We start from the raw sequence: 22,711 nt of genomic DNA on the forward strand, positions 1-22,711 counted from the left end.
GAAAGGGAATAGGGTGATGATCAGAAATAAAATGAGTAGGTAGCCAGCCTAGTGGGTGAAGCAGGGGAAATGGAATGTTATGGAGTGGATTTGCTGTATAATCTTGGGCAATTTACCTCTCTGGGCCTTCACTACATGAGGAAATACAGTAATGGTTATTTTATCTCCAATCTTTTGTAATTAGCAGGTGCATAAGGATCATGTTAGTCAGTCTGGACAAAACTACCATGTTGTTTAGAAGGAACATGGGAAGAAGGCGGGTGAGGAGAGGCTGGAGAATGGTTCAGGTCTACTTAGAGTGCTAAAGGAGAAGGCAAGGAAAGGCAAATGGCACAACTCCTACTTGCATTTCTATAATTATGTATTCAGCAAATATCTGAGTGCCCAGAGAGTGACAGGCATGGTTTTGAAACTCAAAAACAAAATAGTGAGGCAGAGAAAGCCCTTGCTTCTACCAAACTCACAGTATTGAATAAGCAAGCACAATTAAGTGTTTCAGTGCTATGGTGCTCGATTTCATGGTAGAAAGAACACCTTGGGAATGACAGGGACCATGGGGCCACACAATGAAACAAGTATCTACAAAGGGAAGGTAGGAAGACATCCTTCTCAAGAACAGGAATTTTAAGATCTAGGACAGTGGAAAAACATTAGGGCTTAATCACTGTAACATTAAGATTGTAGCTTTGTGCTTTCTTTTAAAGTTTCTAGGGGTGTATGGTCCCTGATACTTTGGAGACAGAGTATAGCTATAAGGTGGCTGGTAAACGCTTTCCAAGTCAGGACATAAAACTATCTGGAGGTGTCTTCCCCTCAGGCACAAGCTGACCCTTCTTAGATCATAGTCTATCAGAATGTCTATAGCAGAAGGCCTGAGTCTGTACCTGAACTTGTAATGGAGTGAACTCAGTAACCCTGCTAGGGTTCTAGAAAGCATGCTTGAATCTCTGGTCCACCTTCTCCATCAAGATATCAGTCTTGGAGTGAGAGTGAAAAACAATACAAAATTAGACAATGTAAACTTTGAATTCCAAAAGGGTATGGACAACATGATCTAACCAAGGTTTTCCAAGCCTGAGGGCATGGAGACCATCTGTGTATGGATACAAAGGGCATTATAGTGAATACACTGACAAAAATGAGGACAAAAATGTGATCACAAGACAGGAAAAGGTTTGGAATCCAGTCCAGAGAAAAAATTTTCAGGTCAGCAGGGAAGGAGCTGGTAGTGGCTGCTGCCACAGCCCTCTGATCCATATGAAGGTTTAACAGTGCACCAGACAGCTTTTCAAACATGGGATTGGAAAGCCAAGAGCAATAAAACATGTCCTCCATGGTGCCTTTTCACGACCCCAATACTGTGCTCCACAGCCTTGATATGATGGAGGGTGCCAAGTGCTAGCACCTTGCAAAGGCATCTTAGGTCCTTCCAGGATGTAAGAGCAATGCCAAGTAAAGCTGAAAGTTGTTCTCCCTCATGGTTCTTGTTGGAGACTCCTCGGCCATAGCTCAGCAAATATGCCCTATGGCATAGCTGGTTGGATCTGCTAAAAAAGAAAAAGAGACAGTGCCCTCTGTTACACAGACACTGTGCCCAGCCAGAAGGGGTACTTGTAGTAGATTGAATCCTCAGAGTGGAGGAGGCCATCTTTCTTTCTAGGCTTTTCTAGGGGCCTGGGCTATAAACTACAGAATTAAGTAACACAAAAAATGTTGCATCCTCAACTGACCGTTTTAGGTCAATGGACCAGGTATTGTATACCTCCCTGCTGGTGTCTTTAGCTTTTATGACATGCTTTTGCAAAACTGTCTATTGCATTGGTGCTCTTGCAGGAGTGGATAAGGATCTATTAGAACAGGATCTGAGGCCCCTGTAATCAGGACAAGACTTTTATGACCAGTGGGAAAGAGGGGCACTCAGTCCAGAGAATCATAGGGAAAATGCAGAATCCAGATAATACTAAGGTGGTGGTTTATGGTATACACAGGAACTCCAACAACTTGAAAATGGGCCTTTGGCTACAAGGGAACTTCCCAGCCCTCCATGAGCTTTAGTAGATCCAAAATTTAGTTGTGGCCAGGACATAAGCCATCTTTTCCTCTGAGCACATGAATTATAAGAGTCAGAGATACGGTCTTTGAAAAAACAAGACAAACTATTATTCCAGCTTTATCCAGGATGAAACATTCTTCAGATACTAGAAAAACTTTAGCTTGGACTTTAGCTTCAACTGTGTTGAAACCAGGTCAAGCAAAATATGTGGAAACTGAAACCAGGTAGATTCTTAGTGGTGTCAGCAAACTTCTCGGACAATTCAAAGTGGGTGGGTTGGGGGGGGTGTCAAGGCAGTGGGTGGCAAAGTGGGCTCTCTCTTAACATCAATCACTTATGTGAATGTGCATAATAGCCAGGCAAATACAACTTAATTCCAAATAGGCTTTTGTGAAAGTTTCCAGAGAAAGTTTTAATGGATTATGAGTAATAACAAGACAGAACTGGCCAGAAAGAATAAGGACCTGGAATTAAACTCTGAAAATCACAAGCCACAACCATTTAAGATCTAAGTGGATTAGCTATCAAATCCAGACTCTAGTTAAAGCAGGAGGGATTAAGCAGCCAAGCAGGGTGCAGCACAAGGAGGTCAGGGAGAGAGAGAAGGTCTGGCAAGGAAAAAGGATGTATAACAGAGACTGGACCTGCTGGGTGTGGATGGCAATGCTTTAGTCTCCTAAATGTCAATAAAGACAAGTCCCAGGACACGCACTTGAGTCTTTCCTAGCAGGACCATTTATTTAAGGTCTCGAGTTCCTCACTTAAATTTTTTTTTTTTTTTAGGAAATGAGCACTATAAACCCAAGATCTCATGTCAGCACCATCAAGACACTAGTTTTGGAAATGGGGTAGAGACTAGGGAGGAAAGAGAAGGGCCATGAGGTAAGAAGGCAGATACTAGAATGAAATAGACATGTAAAACCAGCTTATCTGGATAGACTGGGTAGAACCAGCAAGAGTCAGGGGAGAGATCCATTCCCCCAAATGGAAAACCAATCTTTCACTAGGTTTTAGGAAGTGACCATGGGATTTTATAAGATGACCACAGGATACTTAAAGACATGATGCCATATACATCACGGAAATGCTTGAGCACCTAATGTGTATTATTCCTGAGTATATCCTCATACAATTTCTCCTTTATTAAAACAAAGTAAAGCAAAACAAAAACAAACCAAAGACCAAAAAACCCAAATCCAAAATCTCCAACAGTACATGGTCTTCCACGAATCAAGTAAGGGCAGTTGCAGTGCTCGCTCCTAAATCAGTTCAACTGGAAAACCAATTCTCTTACTGCATTCTCTTAATGCAGTGGACATAACTGTCTGACAGAACTAAACACATTTGTGCCTGTTCCTTTTTAGGCTGAATAATGTTAATATCTGAAGAGGTCTTAGAAATAGTCTTATCTGAGGTCTCAAGTTCAGAAAGATGAAGTCACTGGTCCAGGTTCTTCAGGCAAACTGCAGCAGAGCAGCCAGAGCACCCTTCCCCATTCCCCAGGTTTTCTTACTTCCAGTATGAGGTCCTTTCTATTCACTATGCGGTAAGGATGAGATTTTTCACTTAGCCTTAACTAAATTGAGATCTGACTTTGAAAACAGGGAAAGAGGAAAAGAACTATAAAAAATTATCATTGCTGTAGAAACCACAGACTACATATTGATATCTTGGGCCAATAAAGATTAATATACTATACTTGGCAAGAAGGGGTATCATTAATAAACTGAACAAGAAGGAAAAAAAGGCCGGGCGCAGTGGCTCATGCCTGTAATCCCAGCACTTTGGGAGGCCGAGGCGGGCGGATCACGAGGTCGGGAGATCTAGACCATCCTGGCTAACATGGTGAAACCCCGTCTCTACTAACAAGACAAAAAATGAGCCGGGCGCCGTGGCGGGCACTTATAGTCCCAGCTACTCGGGAGGCTGAGGCAGGAGAATGGCGTGAACCTGGGAGGTGGAGCTTGCAGTGAGCTGAGATCGCACCACTGCACTCTGGCCTGGGCAAAAGAGCGAGACTCCGTCTCAAAAAAAAAAAAAAAAAAAAAAAAAAGGAGGAGAAAAAGATATACTTTACAGGACCTCCCAGAGAGAAAATGACAAATCAATGATTCAGCTTTGGTTGGGGGTACAAATGGCAAAGGTCAGAGAGGATACCAGCCAGTGAAAAGACAAGCCAAGAAAAACTGGGAAGAAACCACAGAGTTCCACTGACATTTCAACTCATCTGACCTCCATTTTAGAATCAGGACCTAGCTTTAGCAGATAGTAACCAAATGGAATTAACATTCTACTGTCCTTAGCCACAAGTTCCATTCATCTGTTGTGAATAAAAACTGTAGAGTTTCCCGTCCATAGCCTGTTATGTAATATCTGTGCCACTGCTCCAATGTAAGATGTTCAGACATTTTCCTCTAGCAAAGAATTTTAAAGTAAAAGGCAGTTTTGTTTTGTTTCTTTTTTTTTGAGATGGAGTCTCACTCTGTCGCCCAGGCGAAATCTAGGCTCACTGCAACCTCCACCTCCCGGGTTCGAGTGATTCTCCCACCTCAGCCTCCTGAGTTGCTGAGATTATAGGCGCATGCCACCACGCCCAGCTAATTTTTGTATTTTTAGTAGAGATGGGGTTTCACCATGTTGGCCAGGCTGGTCTTGAGCTCCTAACCTCAAGGGATCTATCCACCTCGACCTCCCAAAGTGCTGGGATTATAGGTGTGAGCCACCACTCCTGGCCTTTGTTTTTTTCTAAATGAGAAAAAGATGTTCAGCTTCTCTTAGAACAGATCACTGATGAGTATATTATATTCTGGGGTCTCAGTAAACACTTGACAAAGTATTTCTTCCCTCCTCTCACTCTTTCATTGCTATCCACTCCCACATTCATACCAAATTCTTCTAACTCCATGATCTTGAGTCAACAGAAAAATGTTGGCCGGGTGCGGTGGCTCACGCCTGTAATCCCAGCACTTTGGGAGGCCAAGGTGGGCGGATCACGAGGTCAGGAGATCGAGACTGTCCTGACTAACACAGTGAAACCCCGTCTCTACTAAAAATACAAAAAATTAGCCAGGTGTGGTTGCAGGCGCCTGTAGTCCCAGCTACTCGGGAGGCTGAGGCAGGAGAATGGCCTGAACCCGGGAGGTGGAGCTTGCAGTGAGCCGAGATTGCGCCACTGCACTCCAGCCTGGGCAACAGAGCGAGACTCCACCTCAAAAAAAAAAAAAAAAAAAGAACAATGTTTGGGAGGCATGGGGTGGGAGGAAACAGTCTATCTTCTCTCAGCTGGAGACCTAAAAAACCCACCGTCTAAGAAATGGTCTGTAGGGCCTCTTTTTGATCCTTTCTCTTGAAGGTACTGAATTAAATCAGCATCTGTCCTCTCCTGTAGGTCTGCCTGCCTGCCTGCCTGCCTGGGAGCTGGAGCTGTATCACTTCACTTTAGGGGTAGAAGATAAAGAAGAGGGGTACATATTGTGGGCCCATTCTTAAGTTTCTATATTTCATTTTTGCTTTTAAGCCTTATGATATTTTGTCATTTATACCTGAGGTCATTTACATCTTTTTGTTTTCTTACTAGCTGGGAAAGTCGTTTATGTTACATGTTCAGAAGAAACATTAGAAGAAAGTTCTAAACTTCTCTACACTTTGTGGGAAAGTGGGAGTTTTCTCGAGTCGACTTTTCCTTTCCCCAAAACCAAAGGTATAAACATATTGCATCAGAAATACTTATACTGCAGAAAAACAGATCAATACTTCTATCAAAAAATATTTAAGAGTTCAATTTCATAAAGTTTAATCATTAGCTTAATGGCAGAATACAGCCTAAACAGCCACTGAATTACACTCTTTTAACACATAAATAAAACCATTATAAATTATGATGTGAATAACTGAGACTTCCATCTGTCTCCTCCTGTTTGCCATCCTGGGCACATGAACGATTCACTGCCCAGGAATTGCACAGCACAATGCCTGTTCAGCCCCTATTCCTCTATATACACAGTCATGCACCCTCACAGTTTTTATTAACCTACAGGTTAGTTGGCTAAATTTTCAGGTCCAGACATACAAAAATTACTCAATAGATAAAGTATGACACCTACAATATGCCGGGTACTGCTTTTACATAGCTTACATTCCAGTGACAACCACTGACAAAGAAGTAACCTATTAACAGATTCGAGGATTTCAAAATGTTGCCTGAAGTTTAATTCTATTCCCATAAAGAAGCTGTCTACAGAATAAAATGCTAAAATAGTACCTTGATACATAGTTCTGGATACTTCCTCTCTAGAATAAAACAAAATCATATTTAGTGTCCTTAGAAAAACATTTAAAATTAATGCAGAAGGAACACAGATATGGAGGTCCCTCATTTTCTATGGGTCAAAACTTCTGAAGAAATGATTTTAGCATTTTAGAAGGTGAGAAATCTTCCAAATAAACTTCTTTATAAGAGAGGGACTTTTCCAGACTCATTCATAATAGGTTATTTCAATTACAGTCATATCTTAATCATATCTGAGTGCACTGTTCACGGCAAAAATGGCTTTCAGTGTGGACAGACTTTTTATACACGAGGCTCTGGAATTACTACATAGCAATTTAGTGTCTCATCTCCCTAACTACATTAAACTGTAAGCATTCACAAAGTACATGCCAGTCTTCTGCTTCATTCTGAGCATACAGGAAGTACATCATCAATGTTACATGATGAGTGGACAGACGGATTAAAGCATTTCATTACCCACTTAGTACCAAAAGCTATGTGATAGAAATGACGTTTTCTGAATCTAATGCTTTGTAAACAGCTAAGACAAACTATTAAGCTATATACCAAGTTCTCTCAGTTTGTAGTATTTTCTTTTTAGGCTAATCATATACTCTTCTGTAAAATTTCTTGCCATTCTATGCCATAATTTGGATGTATAATGGTATTTAACTTAGCATGTGTAAAGTGATGTAATAGTTAAAAACATAGGCTTTGGAGTCAGAGAGACTGGGATAAGACAGAGACTGTACTACTTACTAGCTGGGGGGCCTTGGTCAAACTGCTGATTTCCTGATCTGCAAAAACTATCTCATAGGGTGGTATGACGATTAAGGGAGAGAATGTGCTAATGCTTAGCACAGGGTCCAGCACATAGTGAGTGCTCAACAAATGGTAGTAGTTATATTTCTGTTGTATATGGTTTCCCAAACAGATTCTGTTGACTTAAGTATCTGAGTTATATGATTTCTGCATGCCCCATACCACCTAACACTTTATATTTAGCAAAGGCTTAATAGATATTTGCTTAATAAGTGAACTAGATTTTTTTTTCTCTCAAGCATAGTGAAAAATCTTATTCAGACAACCTTGTTAACCAATACACAGAACCCAGTAAGATTTCCAATCATGTCCCAAAGCCATAGTTTTAATCTAATTTTTCTAGGGGCTGTCACATGCCAAAATCATTCAAACAAGGGAATCAGGATGTAGGAAAGTATCCAGTGACAATGTCTACTGTCAACAATTGATAATGCCTTTCTTCAGAAAGTCAGACAACTGGCTTCTCCCTCTCCTGGTCAGGGCCCTGTTTCTTTCTACATGCCAGTACACACAGGCATATGTGAAGTTTGGTATTTCACCAAACTGGTTTATGAGAGTTTCTATTTAGGCCGGGGGCGGTGGCTCACGCCTATAATCCCAGCACTTTGGGAGGCTGAGGCGGGTGGATCACGAGGTCAGGAGTTTGAGACCATCCTGGCCAACATAGTGAAAACCCCGTCTCTACTAAAAATACAAAAAATTAGCCGGGCGTGGTGGTGGGCGCCTGTAATCTCAGCTACTTGGGAGGCTGAGACAAGAGAATCACTTGAACCCAGGAGACGGAGGCTGCAGTGAGCCAAGATCGTGCCACAGCACTCCAGTCCAGGAACCAGCGCGAGACCCCGTCTCAAAAAAAAAAAAAGAGTTTATAGTTAGCTATGCAGTATTAGCAGAGGGTGGGCAAACGTTTTCTGTGAGGGCCAAGCAGTAAATATTTTAGACTTTGTGGGACATACAATTCTGTCACAACTATTCAACTTGCCTTGGTAGTGCAAAACAGTCAAAAGTCAACACATAAACCAACAAGGTCGTACGGGAATATAACTTTATGGACATAAACTTGAATTTAATTTCCTTTTCATATGTCAGAAAATATTCTTCTTTTAATTCTCCCAACCATCAAAAAATGCAAAAAAAATTTTATCTTGCAAGCTACAAAATTATAATGTAGGTAATAGTACCCACAGGTTGTAGTTTACCAACCTCTATGCTAGCGCTTCAATCATAGGAAAGAGCATAGCAACAATCCCTGATTCTTATCACAATCCTAATTTTTTCAAGTTCTACTATTCCATACATATTTAATTATTCCAAACATTTCATTCATTTCCAGAAAGAATGTTCTTGAAAATCCAACTAAATCACAACATTTAGATTTACAGATCTGATAAAGATATTTTAGCCCATTTCTTGGTGTATATAACCTCTGTCTTTTAACTAGATAATAAACAACAAACCAACTTGTCCGCCATACTTTCAATGGCTTAAGCAAAGGACATACCACAAATAGTAAAACACTCAATTTTATATCTCCATTTAATGAAATTATGAAATAAAAATTCATTATTTTATAAATACCTCTATTGTATATACAGCATTATCACTCCCAGGTTTGCTTCTTTCAGTATGTTGAAGGCCAAAGGTCTCAATACTGTGGGCAAGTGGCAAAACCTGGTCCTGTCATGGTTATTGCTTTAAAAATACTTACCATTGTGAATGAATGTTGCAAGGTTCACATAAAATTCTTTGGTGGATTTGCTTTAAGAAGGTAATTAACAACTTAACCACAGTTTGAGGCAAGGAATTATGAATTTCGAATGAATTTGTTGCTATTCAGTAGCAGAGCCAAGTCCTGAAGGGTGCTACTTCTGTGGTATCATGGAAAACCTTCCAAATGTACAAGGTGTTTGTTTCAACATGAAGGCTAAGGCTTAGAAATAATCCCTTGCATCTGCCTGATTTCATGGTAGAGAAAAATACAAAATTTCGATGCTGTGCCTTTTAAATGCCCATTTAGAATCATTAAACTTTGCAAAATATTTAACAATATAAATTCACGGTACATTTATACTGTTACCCAGAAGATCAACTAGTAATAAATAAAAATGTTCAAGTGAATGCATGCTCAGCAATCTTTTTTTTTTTCAGACAGGGTTTCACTCTGTCACCTAGGCTGTAGTGCAGTAGTATAGTGGTGTGACAGTGTGATCACGGCTCACTGCAGCCTTGACCTTCTGGGCTCAAGTGAACCTCCCACCTCAGCCTCCCAAATAGCTGGGACCGCAGGTCCATGCCACCAGGCCTGGATAATTTTTGTATTTTTTTTTTTTTTTTGTAGAGACAGAGTTTCACTATGTTGCCCCAAGCTGGTATTGAACTCCTGAGCTAAAGCAATCCTCCCACCTAAGCCTCCCAAAGTGCTAGAATTACAGGCGTGAGCCACCATGCCCAGCCAGCAATCTTTAGAGATAGCAGAAAGATATTAAGAAAGATTGACCTAAATTTACAAATATGCTTTAAAATCTTACAGCATTGAAAATACAGAAAAAATTACATTGGTTCAAAATGTGAACATGTATTTTTGGGATATGGTTTTGTATGAATGATGACTTGAAGAAATGACATCCATGACAACCATGAGCAGTAATACTTAGGTGATCAAAGTTAGGTAGATTTTGGCCTCCTTACTTTTCTTTTTTTTTTTTTTTTTTTTCTTGAGACGGAGTCTCGCTCTGTCGCCCAGGCTGGAGTGCAGTGGCGCAATCTCGGCTCACTGCAAGCTCCACCTCCCGGGTTCACGCCATTCTCCTGCCTCAGCCTCTCCGAGTAGCTGGGACTACAGGCGCCCGCCACCACGCCCGGCTAATTTTTTGTATTTTTAGTAGAGACGGGGTTTCACCGTGGTCTCGATCTCCTGACCTCGTGATCCGCCCGCCTCGGCCTCCCAAAGTGCTGGGATTACAAGCGTGAGCCACCGCGCCCGGCCCTTACTTTTCTTAAGACATCTATTATCTAAGATTCTAATCAATTATTAATACACTTTGGAGGGCACGCTATGACAATAGTTTTAAAAATTAGTATTTTAAATTTTAGAATAAAATTATAAACAAGACAATTTGTTATCAGGAAATACTCTACAGAAAGAGCCTATGTTTCTAAAACATAACTTCCTTTACTGGAATAAAGTTTTAGAAACTTATAGCATAAAATCACTTTCTTCATTGCAAACCTCTTATTTACACCTTCAATGTTGTTCATCTTTTCTTTTAATATACTTAAAAATATATATTTTTAATCTCCCAATGAATTAGATATTCTAATAAATGCTTCCATTTATTGAGCACCTATTATGTGGCAGACACTGTGCTAAATATTTTAAGTACATTATATCACGTATTTACAATGATCTGCAGTTGTAACTTTCTTTGCTAGGAAAAAGAGGATAGAAGACAAATTCTTGTTCTTTGCTTTCCTTTTTTCTTCTGCTTATACTTCTCAAAAAAAATTTTTTTTTAATCTCACTCTTGGCTTTCTTCACATGTCATATAAAGCCACTGTGATTGGACAACTTTTTTTCCTTCAAGGAACAAAAACTTAAGAGTTCATGTTTTCAACTCTTGAAAATGTAAAACGAAAAGCATTTAGAAAGTGTTTAAAGTAACCAATAATTAAGCTATTAAATTCCAAATTGATTCAAGGATAGCTCCATGGATAAACATGTCCATTTTAATGGGTTCTAAATACTTCTCTGAGACCTCAGCAAATTCTTACTGGTCATTCCTTACTTTTCTCTGACTTATTGAGGTTTTATTATAAATGCTGAGGTTTAAGGCTATGCCTTGTTGATCTTTATCTCCCCTCCCTGCCTCTCCTTCCCTCCACCCAGTGGGCAATATTATACAATGCAGGTAGTTCAATCAGTCTATGCAGAATTGAGTAACTGATCTTAAAAATCAGACACTAATTGGAAAAATACTTTATATCAGTATATATAACCTTGCAAATACGTTGATTCCTGAAAGGTTAATTTCTATAAACCAAATCATACTGTTATCCTTAGAAAACTTGGTCCAGATTCACACGTGTGAATGATACAAACTTTAAAAAAGTCACACATTTAGAAAGATAAAAACTCTATATTTTCTAATTAAGAAATAATGGTCAAAATCATTTTGAAATGAAGTACAATACCATAAAACATGTTTTCTTTGATCTATAGCCAAGCAAGCAGAAGACAAGCCCTCACGATTGCCTGCCTCTTGAAAAAATGGGAATTTCCTGCATTTTTCTCTATGCTAAGTATAATAGTGAAACCCCTGACTATATGACCAGATGTATATTTTCTCCATCTCAAATTTCCTGTCTTTACACACAGACAGAATTGCTAGTGAGGTTAGGAAAGTTCCTAATGCAGACAGGAGCATATAAGATAATGGGTGCTTAATAACGCAATATTGCTCATACATCCATTTGTCTGTGTGTTCATTTTTTTCATTCATTCATCAATTATTTATTAAGTGTCAACTATGCACAGACAGTGTTGTAGATGCTGGGAATACATTAATGAACAAAACACAAATAAATCCCTGCCCCCATGGAGCTTACATTCTAGTTCCTCAAAAGAAATCTCCAGCTAAAATATAAGTATTCAAATTTAAACAGAAAACTTTCCCCAAGGCTCCATTAGTCAGGTGCCCCAGGGGAATGAAGGTTACAATACGTACTTAACATTTGCAATGTGTTTACTTTCATCAAAAATAAAACCAACATCCGGGTTAGTATACCAATTTCCTTGAATTTTAATTTACACTTTACTTCTAATTTCCCTTAATTTTCACTAACATTTCTAACAACTTCTACTAGTTACTTGAAGAGTAAGAGAGAGATAATCCTTTTTCAACTTCCAACTTAATTGGTGATCGATAGGTCCTAATCAAGTGATGGTCTTCATAACAGCAATTATTTGTCATACAAGAATCTATCTCAAAATTACAGAATTGTTTGCCACTGCTGCCTCTTGTGACTTAACCATTGACTGGGGATGCCAGTACTTGAAATAGTTTGTTGATCTATTTTCCTTCGTATCTTAACTTCTTCCATTTTTAATATCCCATTAACTGGACTTCTGCTTCCTAATCAGCATTAATATATGGTAAAGGCTATCATTAGAAACTAGATTTTTCCTTTGGCAGAGATGAGAGCTAATTTTTACTTGGCATTGCTGTCACTGCAGTTACTGCTAACGTGTTCTGGACCCTTCTTCCACTGAGCTGTCAATTCCTGCCTATGCTCTTACTCTCTCTAACCAAAATCCATTCAGAGTCAGGATCAATTATTACAGGTAACTTGAATTCTTCTAAGTTTAACATGGCCAGGCCACAACTGTTGCCAGGCTCAGTGATCCTCCATCTTTTCTGGGGCTTCTTCTCCCTCTTCACGTCACAGTCAGTGGTAGTATTTTTCACTCTCACCTGCACAACTGTTTGCACCAGCACCACCCTCCTTCACTCTAGCTGACAGGACACCACAATAAATTAAGAAATTTTCAAGTATGCCGTAGAATAATAAAGGATGCAACACTCAGAATTAGGTCCAAACAAATTAAAGTCACTCTGTGTATGATTTCTGCATTTTCATTTCTATATTTATTCAACAAATATTTATTGAGTGCTTATTAAGTTCCAGGGAATGTTATACAGTTGGTTTATTTTAGTGGGAATACACCAACACTGCTTCAAAGCAGGGGTGGTAAATCTCTGATCTATAGGTCACATTCCACCTTCAGTTTAATATTCTCTGGCCCAAAGAGAAGGTATCAAGAAATGAAAACACAGCAGACTTCAGAAGTCTTTAGAAGCAGTAAAAGAGACACAATTATATGAAGAGAGGCCAGTGTCCTTCTCCTTTACTACCGTGTATACCTCTCATTGTCTCTACTTTGCTCTTATTTTCTCTTCTTCATTCTGCCTCCTTTCCTTAACTGGCCATAATAGGGCACTAGGATACATATTATTTACTGAATGTATTGAATTATGTTCCCATTTTTAATTTAAATGGCAGACCAACTGATCATTTCATGTTTTTCTCCTGAAACAAACAAACTTTTTGTTGGTTTTGAGCAGGAGAAGTAGGGATCAGGGGAAGTAGATCTACAGTCCTTCAAATTTTTCAGAGATTCTCCACTCATTGACTCAGTTTCTCTACTTATTGACTCAGTTAACTGAAATTCCATCTTGGCAAGCATAAATATTGCATTTAAAAAAATCAAACAATAAACATTGTACTTTAAGGATCTACACAAAAAATACAGTTAAGTTCATAAGACATAAGTGTAAACAAGAAATAAATATTTCATGGAGAAAGTAAATAAAAATCTACCCAAATATTTCAACAACAAAAAAGGAAACAGAAATGCACTCAAAAGAAAAGTGCTACCATTTATCATTTTTTATACACTGAAAATAAAATTTTTCCACGCCTATGGCCAGTCTTCAAGTAGATTTTATCACAAAATTACTTTATAGTTTCCATTTTACAATTTATCTCTTTAGTAGTTACTATGAACTGTAAATTATTCAAACACTTAATTTCCCAGAAATTAAATATCTTCCTTAAAATGCTATATAAACCCCATTACATAATATCACAGTATCTTTGCTTTACCACACAAAAAACTATAATTAATAATTATAACTTTTTCTTTATTTGTCATCTTTCTACAGAAACGATCAGGAGTTAGCCTTACCAGGAAATTATACACATTATGAATACAAGTTTTAATAGACTACTGATTAGACTGTCGTGTTGCAAGTATTTCTAGAACATGATATCACAAATTAAGCCATTAATTCCAAAACAATAGTTTATTAACAAAAAAGTACAAAGAAGTACAAATGGACATCCTATTTCCCATTGTGGTCCATCTGTCTATCTACCTTTCAGTCCATGAGATGGCTTTTTAGAGCTTTAAGAATGGGTAAAATACTTCTGTTTCTAATGGGCCCTAATAACCATCCCAAACTAAATAATTGTGTATTTAACTTATACAGTCCAATTTTTAAAAAAATGTTCAAATCTATTGTTATAAAAGCCTCTCCCCTTGCAATACACCAACGTACCTAAACTCAACATCGGTGTCAACATCCATAAATCACATATATATCGTATCACTAGTATGTTTGCTTTGAAATAACAGTTTATAAATGAAAACTTAGATGTACCAAAAATGATTTTCATAGGGATACACTAAAAACACTTCAAGTCAAAATATCTTGTTAACTGAAATAAAGTGAGGTACATGGAAACATTCAATTTATTAGTTGTGCTTTTTGCATTGATTTTAAATCAAAGCTACTCACACATCGAATCTTATTGCTATTACTTCAGTTTCTTCAAGAAATGGTTCCTTTTCAAGTTATTTCAACAAATGTAAGGTTGTTCCATACTCCTCTTTCTACAGGCCTGAGGAACTTCTCTGAAACATAGTAAACTCTAATACTTTGTGATTTCTCTCACAGTGCTCCTTAAAATACTAAAGCAGATGGGGAGATTTAGTAAATCATCATGTTCAGTAAATAATGACTAATTTGCTCTTTCTGCTATGGCTCCTCAAGACAGAACGTGTGGTTTTGCTCTCTGATGGTCTTGAAAGCCTTGTGTAGAATTTATTAGGTTATACATGTTTTTGAGTGGTAAGTTCCAGCTTTTTGGTTTGTGGTAGGAGCCAAGTCAGAGCTTACTTACCACTATACTCCTTATCTAGAAGTATTCTCATCAAGAACATGAGTTCAGTGTTAAGACTAGGCTTTAGTAACATAAGGGTGCTATACCAGTGCATACATTTTCTGGGGAGCTGGAAAATTCAGATGACCACTCACTAAACATAAAATCATTATTCCACAAAGATTTTATTCACATTAAACTTGCACAGTAGCAAAAAAAATCAAAACATAAAACTAAGCCACATATCAAAGAACAATATACAATAGAGATTTGAATTTCTCAATAGCATTGGAAGGTATTTCCATAAATAACATTTACAATTCTAATGTTAGGACTTTCAAGGTGTCTGAAGCTTCACAGTGCTAGAATTGATTTTTATCAGAACACATGCAAAAATGTGCAACATAATAATTCATATTAATGACACAAAAAAAAGTACGCCAGTTATTTGTCATTCCAGCACGGCCATGCCACTCTATGTTCTAAAAACAAACAAACAACCCCCCAAATCCGGGTCCCATTCATTCTTCAATTATGCCTTTAGTCACTCTGCTTTATTATATTCAAACAGTCACTGTTAGTGCTCTTCACCACGACTTTCAGGTTGACGTCACTCCCTGCCTGCTGGCTGTCAGGACTGGGGGACGCCCCTCTCCCAGACTCACCTTCTTCCGGATGTCTTCATCATTTGCTCCAAGAGAGGCATAGAGCTTGAATGCAGCCTGGCGGAGTTCGTGAGCATGTTTTAAATCATGATCAAGCTATGGGGAAAAAAAGGATATGTTCCAACTCAGTCCATAAATTAAACTTTCAATAACATTAACTGAGTTGAAGAAAAAAAGTTAACAACTTTTAGATTTTAGTGAATTTCCCAGTCATTAACTACATTTCCCAGTTATTTTTGGATTCTGTTCACATAGGACTGAGACCTTGCAGTGTTCATATCAATGTGACCTAAAATGCACACAGTATGCTTCTATCTAAAAGTGAACACTACATTTGACACTGATAAATGAAAAACCATTGTGAATCTCTGACTCCGAAAAATTCAGTGTTCCTAAATGGTAGCTTTAGCGGCACTAATGTTTGCTTGCAGCAGCTCTTTGAAATGTTCTCCTTCAAAAGAAGGCACATCTAGACTTCCCTAGCCCCAGACTACAGCTGATAACCTGAATGATATCGCAACAATGTCTTTAGGAGGTTCCCCTTAATTTTCTGAAACATTTAAGAGTAGTGCTGGCCTAATTTTGGCATTTAAAAAGCTTTTAGAGGCCGGGCGCGGTGGCTCACACCTGTAATCCCAGCACTTTGGGAGGCCGAGGTGGACGGATCATGAGGTCAGGAGATCGAGACCATCCTGGCTAACACGGTAAAACCCTGTCTCTATTAAAAATACAAAAAAATGAGCTGGGCGTGGTGGCGGGCGCCTGTAGTCCCAGCTACTTGGGAGGCCGAGGCGTGAGAACGGCATGAACCCGGGAGGCAGAGGTTGTAGTGAGCCGAGATTGCGCCACTGCACTCCAGCCTGGGCAGCAGAGTGAGACTCCATCTCAAAAATAAATAAATAAATAAAAATAAATAAAAAGCTTTTAGAAACAGAGAACCCATTGTGAAAACGCTTAACAGGCCGGGCACGGTGGCTCACGCTTGTAATCCCAGCACTTTGGGAGGCCGAGGTGGGCGGATCACGAGGTCAGGAGATCGAGACCACGGTGAAACCCCGTCTCTACTAAAAATATAAAAAATTAGCCGGGCGTGGTGGCGGGCGCCTGTAGTCCCAGCTACTCGGAGAGGCTGAGGCAGAAGAATGGCGTGAACCCGGGAGGTGGAGCTTGCAGTGAGCCGAGATCGCGCCACTGCACTCCAGCCTGGGCGACAGAGCGAGACTCCATCTCAAAAAAAAAAAAGAAAACGCTTAACAAACCGTATACTATGGTAACCATTATCATCTATTATAGTTATCTGAGGTTTATGTTGGGTATGGGTTTTTTCAAGAACATTATCAAAATTATCAGCATGAAGCAATTAATGGTATCTTTAAACATGAATAACTAATTATCAACTCTTCTATAAACTTGATCACCAAACTATCGTAAAAATAAAACAGAAGCATATTTTCAGGATACTTTCAATGACTAACTATGACCAAGTAACTACACAAAGTCTACCAATAACGTAAATAACCTCGTAACTAACAGCCTTAATGTAATCCAAATGAATACTATTTTTCCCAAAGAAGTTACTTTGGAAAGGTTCACTCATCCAATGATGTAGGTGTTGTTGCTCATAACATTCTGAGACCATCTTTTGAAACTTCCTAAAGAGCTAACTGGTATTATTAGCTAGAAAACACTGACAGTGGTATAGCTTGATCAATGATGAGAATTTTAGTTGTCACTGACTGTGTGTGAAGATGGAGAAATTCAGTTGGGTAATATAACGTAGGTAACAAAAAATTCCACAAAAAGCAAAAGACAATATATATATTTTACATATATATATAATTTGGGGTGGCTCTGAAGGCAATTCTTAATAGTTCCAAAACTTCTGTTCAAAGCAGACACTGATGGATTATAGGAAGAACTTCCCAATACAGAATACTCACTTTGATAAGTACTAAAAGAATCTACTCTTAAAGTCTTAACTACGTTCTAGTCATAAATTAAGATATAATACTGACTTGAACTAATATATCATGAAAATCACAAATTTATTAACGTGAAGATTTCTCTTTATGGGTCTAGTGTCTATACTTTTTGGGTCAGAAACCTTTGGATAATCCATCATCAAAAATAAAGATGACAAAACAAACTATTACTCAAGTTTGGTGTTAGGATGTCATTTTTAAGGATTATTGTTGTTACAGTTTTACTCTGATGGAAATGAAATGGAAAAACTAACAGAAGGGATAATCTACATACTAGTTAAATGATTTGCATATGCATAGGCTACATGTTCTTAAAATTATGTTTCCTTACTCTCATGGCCATCAAAACATTTTATTTGCCTTCCTGGGGTGGTCAACTCAGGGCATTCATGAGGCAGTAGCTAAGGGTTGCTCATATGTCTTTGTATTGGTAAGATACAATGTCAGTGTGAAAAAATGACCAGAAGGAAAACAGACAAGACAACTGGTTAAATGTATGTAATCCATCACTTCTACTGGAAAAACACCACTACTGAAAGAAGAGCAGACACATAAGTTTAAGACCCAGAGGGTAGAGTACATTACTAATACAAATACCAGTGAAGGTTATTTTAGGCCCTTCTTAAGACAGAGTAAAGATATACCCTTAATAGTTTGCTTTATTTTCAAAGTTAAATGCCAAATGAACAACTGCCTACCAAATGAGGTTTTCTGAAACTCAAAAGCATGAGGGAGAGGTCAAAAGGAGAATAGTTACCATTGGAACCACTGGCATGAAAAATACAATTACATTCATGAAACAGTACTGGCTACTAATTAAGAGGCAATGTTCTCTCTACCATGACCTCCTTGAATAAACTTTCTCTTACAGAATGTTCATCTCCTATGCTTAAAGAAATGGATAGGGCAAACAGGCTGAGACGCAACAAGTCAAAATAAATATTGATCTATTTTAAGGAACTTAGGTTTTCAGAAAAAGCACAATTTGGCCTTTTTGGTCCCAAATTCGAGATTAAATGATGCTTTAGCTGTCACTAGCAGGCCCAAAGCACAGTATGAAACTGGAAAAAAGAAAAGATAGGGAAAAGTAACAAAATAGAAAGACTGTGGTGGAAAGTAACATTGGACAACTTAGTCTCCTGGAACAAAAAGATTACTCCTGACCTAAAGAATGAGAACAACAGAGATGATTCCATGACCAAGAATAAGATTATACAGTTATGTCAATAACCAGCTTGCAGAATCCACTACTTTTGAGGTTTAGTTGGGGAGTTAGGATGCAATTTTCTTTATTGCTTATCTGCTCAGTAAAAACTTTCTGACAATAAACATTAAACAATTTGGATTCAAAAACTCACAAAGCATTATTATCTATGTTACCAAAGATAAAAGATCCTTTATTTAAAAGGGCTTTAAGCTGTAGTTATCAATTGGTTCAAAACTGTGAACAATAAGAAAAACTTTATAAAAATCTCCCTTGAGCTGCTAAAAAAGGAAAATAACATACCCTTTTAATATCAGTGATGGCACTCACTGAGCTGGGATACTTGAAATAATCAGCAAGCATGGCAATGAGGTGATCAGTTATGCTAGCGATTCTCTGTAGCTCAACATCTGGTTCAATCAGATAGGCAAGTGTCTCAGCTCCTTCAACTCTCTCCTCTAGTAATCTCTCCTTACTGCACATTCGAACCAAACAAGGTAATGTCTGAAAGGTAGTGAGATTAATTATTTGCTTTTTGGTAAAGGTAAAAGCTTAAGCATAAAGTGACTGAATCAACTCAATAGCTTTTATCAGGAGTAATGTTTATGATCAAATATTTCCTTTACTGACTTCCAGAGAATAAAAGATTTTTTTAAAATGCAAAAACAAGCAAAATTCAGTACAGATTAATAATTTGTACTGGCACACTAAACTCTATTCATACGTCAAAGTATATTAATACAAATTCTAATTAGGCTTTTGGGATTGATAAGACAAGTTTTACTGTACAACTTTGTAAAAGACATTTAAGAATCCCTAACAAATCATGTCTGATGGTTCTGCCCCATCTATCTATTTATTTACCTAAAAGAGACCCAGCAGTTTAATCAGGAATGATTTTGCCTTAGGAAAAGTATGCTATCTCTTCATTAGTGAGTAATATGGTTTATTTTTTGGTTTGGGGAGTCATACCTACAGTTGCCAAAACAAAATACAGCTTTAAAACTGTAGTGATCTTACCATTACTCAGATTCCACCAGTTCTACTACAATGCAGGTGAAATGTATCACAGTTGCTAGGTCTTCCCAAGAACTTGCTGGAATTAGCAGTGGTATCCACAAGTCCAATTTTACTTCTGAGGTCCCTCAAAAATCTTGGCACTGGTTTGGTAACTTATCTACATTAGGTTCTCAATAAAAATATTACAGACATTTACTATTTCTTTTTCTTTTTCTTTTTTTGAGACAGAGTCTTGCTCTGTCGCCCAGGCTAGAGTGCAATGGCGAGATCTTGGCTCACTGCAACCTCTGCCTCCTGGATTCAAGCAATTCTCCTGCCTCAGCCTTCTGAATAGCTGGGATTACAGGCACCCACCACCACTCCCAGCTAATTTTTGTATTTTTAGTAGAGACAGGGATTCACCACGTTGGCCAGCCTGGTCTCAAACGACATTTACTATTTCTAAGCCTGACGGATCCACTTGAAAGGACAATGTGGAAGTAGAAATTGAAATGTTATCATTATAGAAAGTCTTCCTCAAATACTGCAGGCAACTGGGCTTTGTTCTTTTATACATAATAAGTTCCTATTATATCTTTTACCACAGAACTTGGCACTTCATCGTTCACTACTAATTTCCTATTAGGCTAGTAGACGCTTTACAATTCAACCTTAGGTTTCCAAGGGGAAGGCCCTATTCTTTTTTCCCTAACATTACTAGTTACTAATATTTATTGACACCATTAATTCATGAATTATTTAATCTAATGCTCATGACTACTACGTGAAGAATATACTACTAATATTTTACCAACGCAGAAAAAGAGGAAGGTTAGAGAAGTAAATAAATCAAGATAACTGCCATGGAAGTCCGTGGCACTCTATGCAGAGTTGTTTACTTAGGGAGTCTTCAGATCTCATTAAATTAATTCTCTTCCCCAAAGACTAAAGCAAATATTAGTCTTCTTTGTGCTCTTTTATCCTTGGGATCACCTTTTGAACAATGATAATGTGAGATCTCATATTTATAAAAATGACACATCAATTTATTTATACTTAATTTTTTATAGCTAATAAGACATTTTAATGTATTTAATATATTGTTATCCTCACAATAACCCTGTGCATAGATGAGCAGGAATTATTGCTTCAATTTTCATAATCTGGAGTCCGAGGCATCAAAAGAATAAAGGATGTACAGTCAGAGGTGGGAGTGCTGAAACCAGAATCCAGGTTTTAACAGGACTTTTAGGGCTGGTCTTTTCTCTAGGCTTTTCTAAATTCAAGTTGTATATGACATATCACAATGACAATGCTTGTTTTCATGTGTTATCTACTTATTCTCTTTCATTATGCCTTTTGATTATCAGCTATGAGAATGATATAAAGTCTTTTTCTGCAAAAGTGGCAAATCGTCTGCCTCTAAAACTGTAATACAAATTTAATGACAATCGAGAATGAAATATATTTTCTATTTCACCTGAATTGTACCCTTTTACAATTTCCACATCCTCCTAATTACCATAAAATGAAAAGCTGTGACAATGAAATAATTATTTCACGTTGACTTTCAAAACACATCTAAAATCAATTTTTAAAAACTATATGACATCCACTGAAAAGAAAGCATTATCTTTCAATATTATTCTATGCCATGCACATATACCATGATAAATGTATAAAATGAAATATGAATATCAATACTGATATTTAACACATAACTGGATAATTTTCACATTTTAAAGATAATTAATTAGCTTACCTTTAATACAATACAGTTATCATCTGTCCGAATTGCTCCAGCTCTACACATGTAAGTTAAACTGGAATAAGACAGCAGAAAATAAGTTTTTGCTTGGAGTTTAAAGCTTTAAATGAAAAATTATTTGCCTTTAAGATTTTATTAAAAAATCGAAAACCAAATAGTATCACTTATCTTGAGGGTGAAGATTTTGACAATTCGCTTTTCGGAGGTTCAGGCAATTTAACAGTCAAAGAAAACTAACTGACAAATACAGATGGTAAGCCAGATATTTAAAAAAACAAAACGAAACAAAAACCTACCAAATAGTTTTAAAAATAAATAACCTAATGATGAACACATTTTTAGGCTAGGTGCTGGGCACATGTTGTATTCTTTATACTTCAGAATTTCCCATAATAAAAAGGGAAAACTGTTCAAAATGAAACATAAGATTAACACATTATCTCAGTTTAAATGAAGTTAAGTTAGAATATTCTAACTCCAAATGCAGTAGAAGTATCACAGAAGAGGCATTTAACTTGTAACACAGCTATCCATCAGAAATGAACTGTTCAGAGGTTAACAGCAGTGGCTTTGGGAACGAGTCAATAATTTGGTTCTACTGAAAAACAATTATAAGCTGCCTTTGAATAAGAATATAGTTAATTTGTATTCCCTAGGTGCTGAACATTAAGTGCTTCAGAAATTTAAATTAATGAATTTCCTTTTTGATTACATTCCTTTAGCAAGATGGGGGGAAAAATTAAAACATCTCATGTTGGCTTCTACAGAAAGTTACAAACAAATAGGTAAAATTATTTTACTTATATTGTAGACGGCTGAAATATTTGTAGTTGTTATTATCTTGGTTTGTTACCATATTGTTTTTCTGAAACCATTTACTTGAGAACATTACCTTACTGACAGAGGCAAATGCTCAGTTTCAAAGACAAAAAGCGAAAAACAATACAAATAAAAACCAAACAATTCATGATACATGAGTAATTCATTGAAAATGCCAAATTCTCACCAAAATGTTAGAACCACAGCTTAAATACTAAGATTAGACTTAGCATAGAACCCTACACAACAAGTGCTCAACACATCCATTCATGTATTGATAATTACAGAACATGCACTGAATGTTTACATGAGCCAGAAATTGTGCTAATAAAAACTCTGCAGCCGGGCACGGTAGCTCACACCTGTAATCTCAGCACTTTGGGAGGCCGAGGCAGGTGGATCACGAG

At 37.6% G+C, this 22,711-nt stretch overlaps 1 protein-coding gene across 5 annotated transcripts in view; it reads right to left on the reverse strand.

Annotated features, from left to right (window-relative positions):
* Positions 1-22,711, reverse strand: part of ARMC8 (armadillo repeat containing 8) — a 114,392-nt gene that overhangs the window by 39,112 nt on the left and 52,569 nt on the right. For 4 of the 5 annotated variants that reach the window (XM_032144250.2, XM_032144252.2, XM_032144251.2 and 1 more), the window contains 3 exons: positions 21,480-21,540; positions 19,022-19,222; positions 15,533-15,628 (listed from right to left, as the gene is read on the reverse strand). In XM_032144250.2, coding sequence (XP_032000141.1) covers positions 15,533-15,628; positions 19,022-19,222; positions 21,480-21,540 — 358 coding nt within the window. The remainder of the gene's footprint in view (positions 1-15,532; positions 15,629-19,021; positions 19,223-21,479; positions 21,541-22,711) is intronic. The other variant, XM_032144254.2, reaches the window with a different exon arrangement.

The sequence above is a fragment of the Hylobates moloch genome, unplaced genomic scaffold (assembly GCF_009828535.3).
Source record: "Hylobates moloch isolate HMO894 unplaced genomic scaffold, HMol_V3 SCAFFOLD_22, whole genome shotgun sequence".
NCBI classification, from domain to species: domain Eukaryota; kingdom Metazoa; phylum Chordata; class Mammalia; order Primates; family Hylobatidae; genus Hylobates; species Hylobates moloch.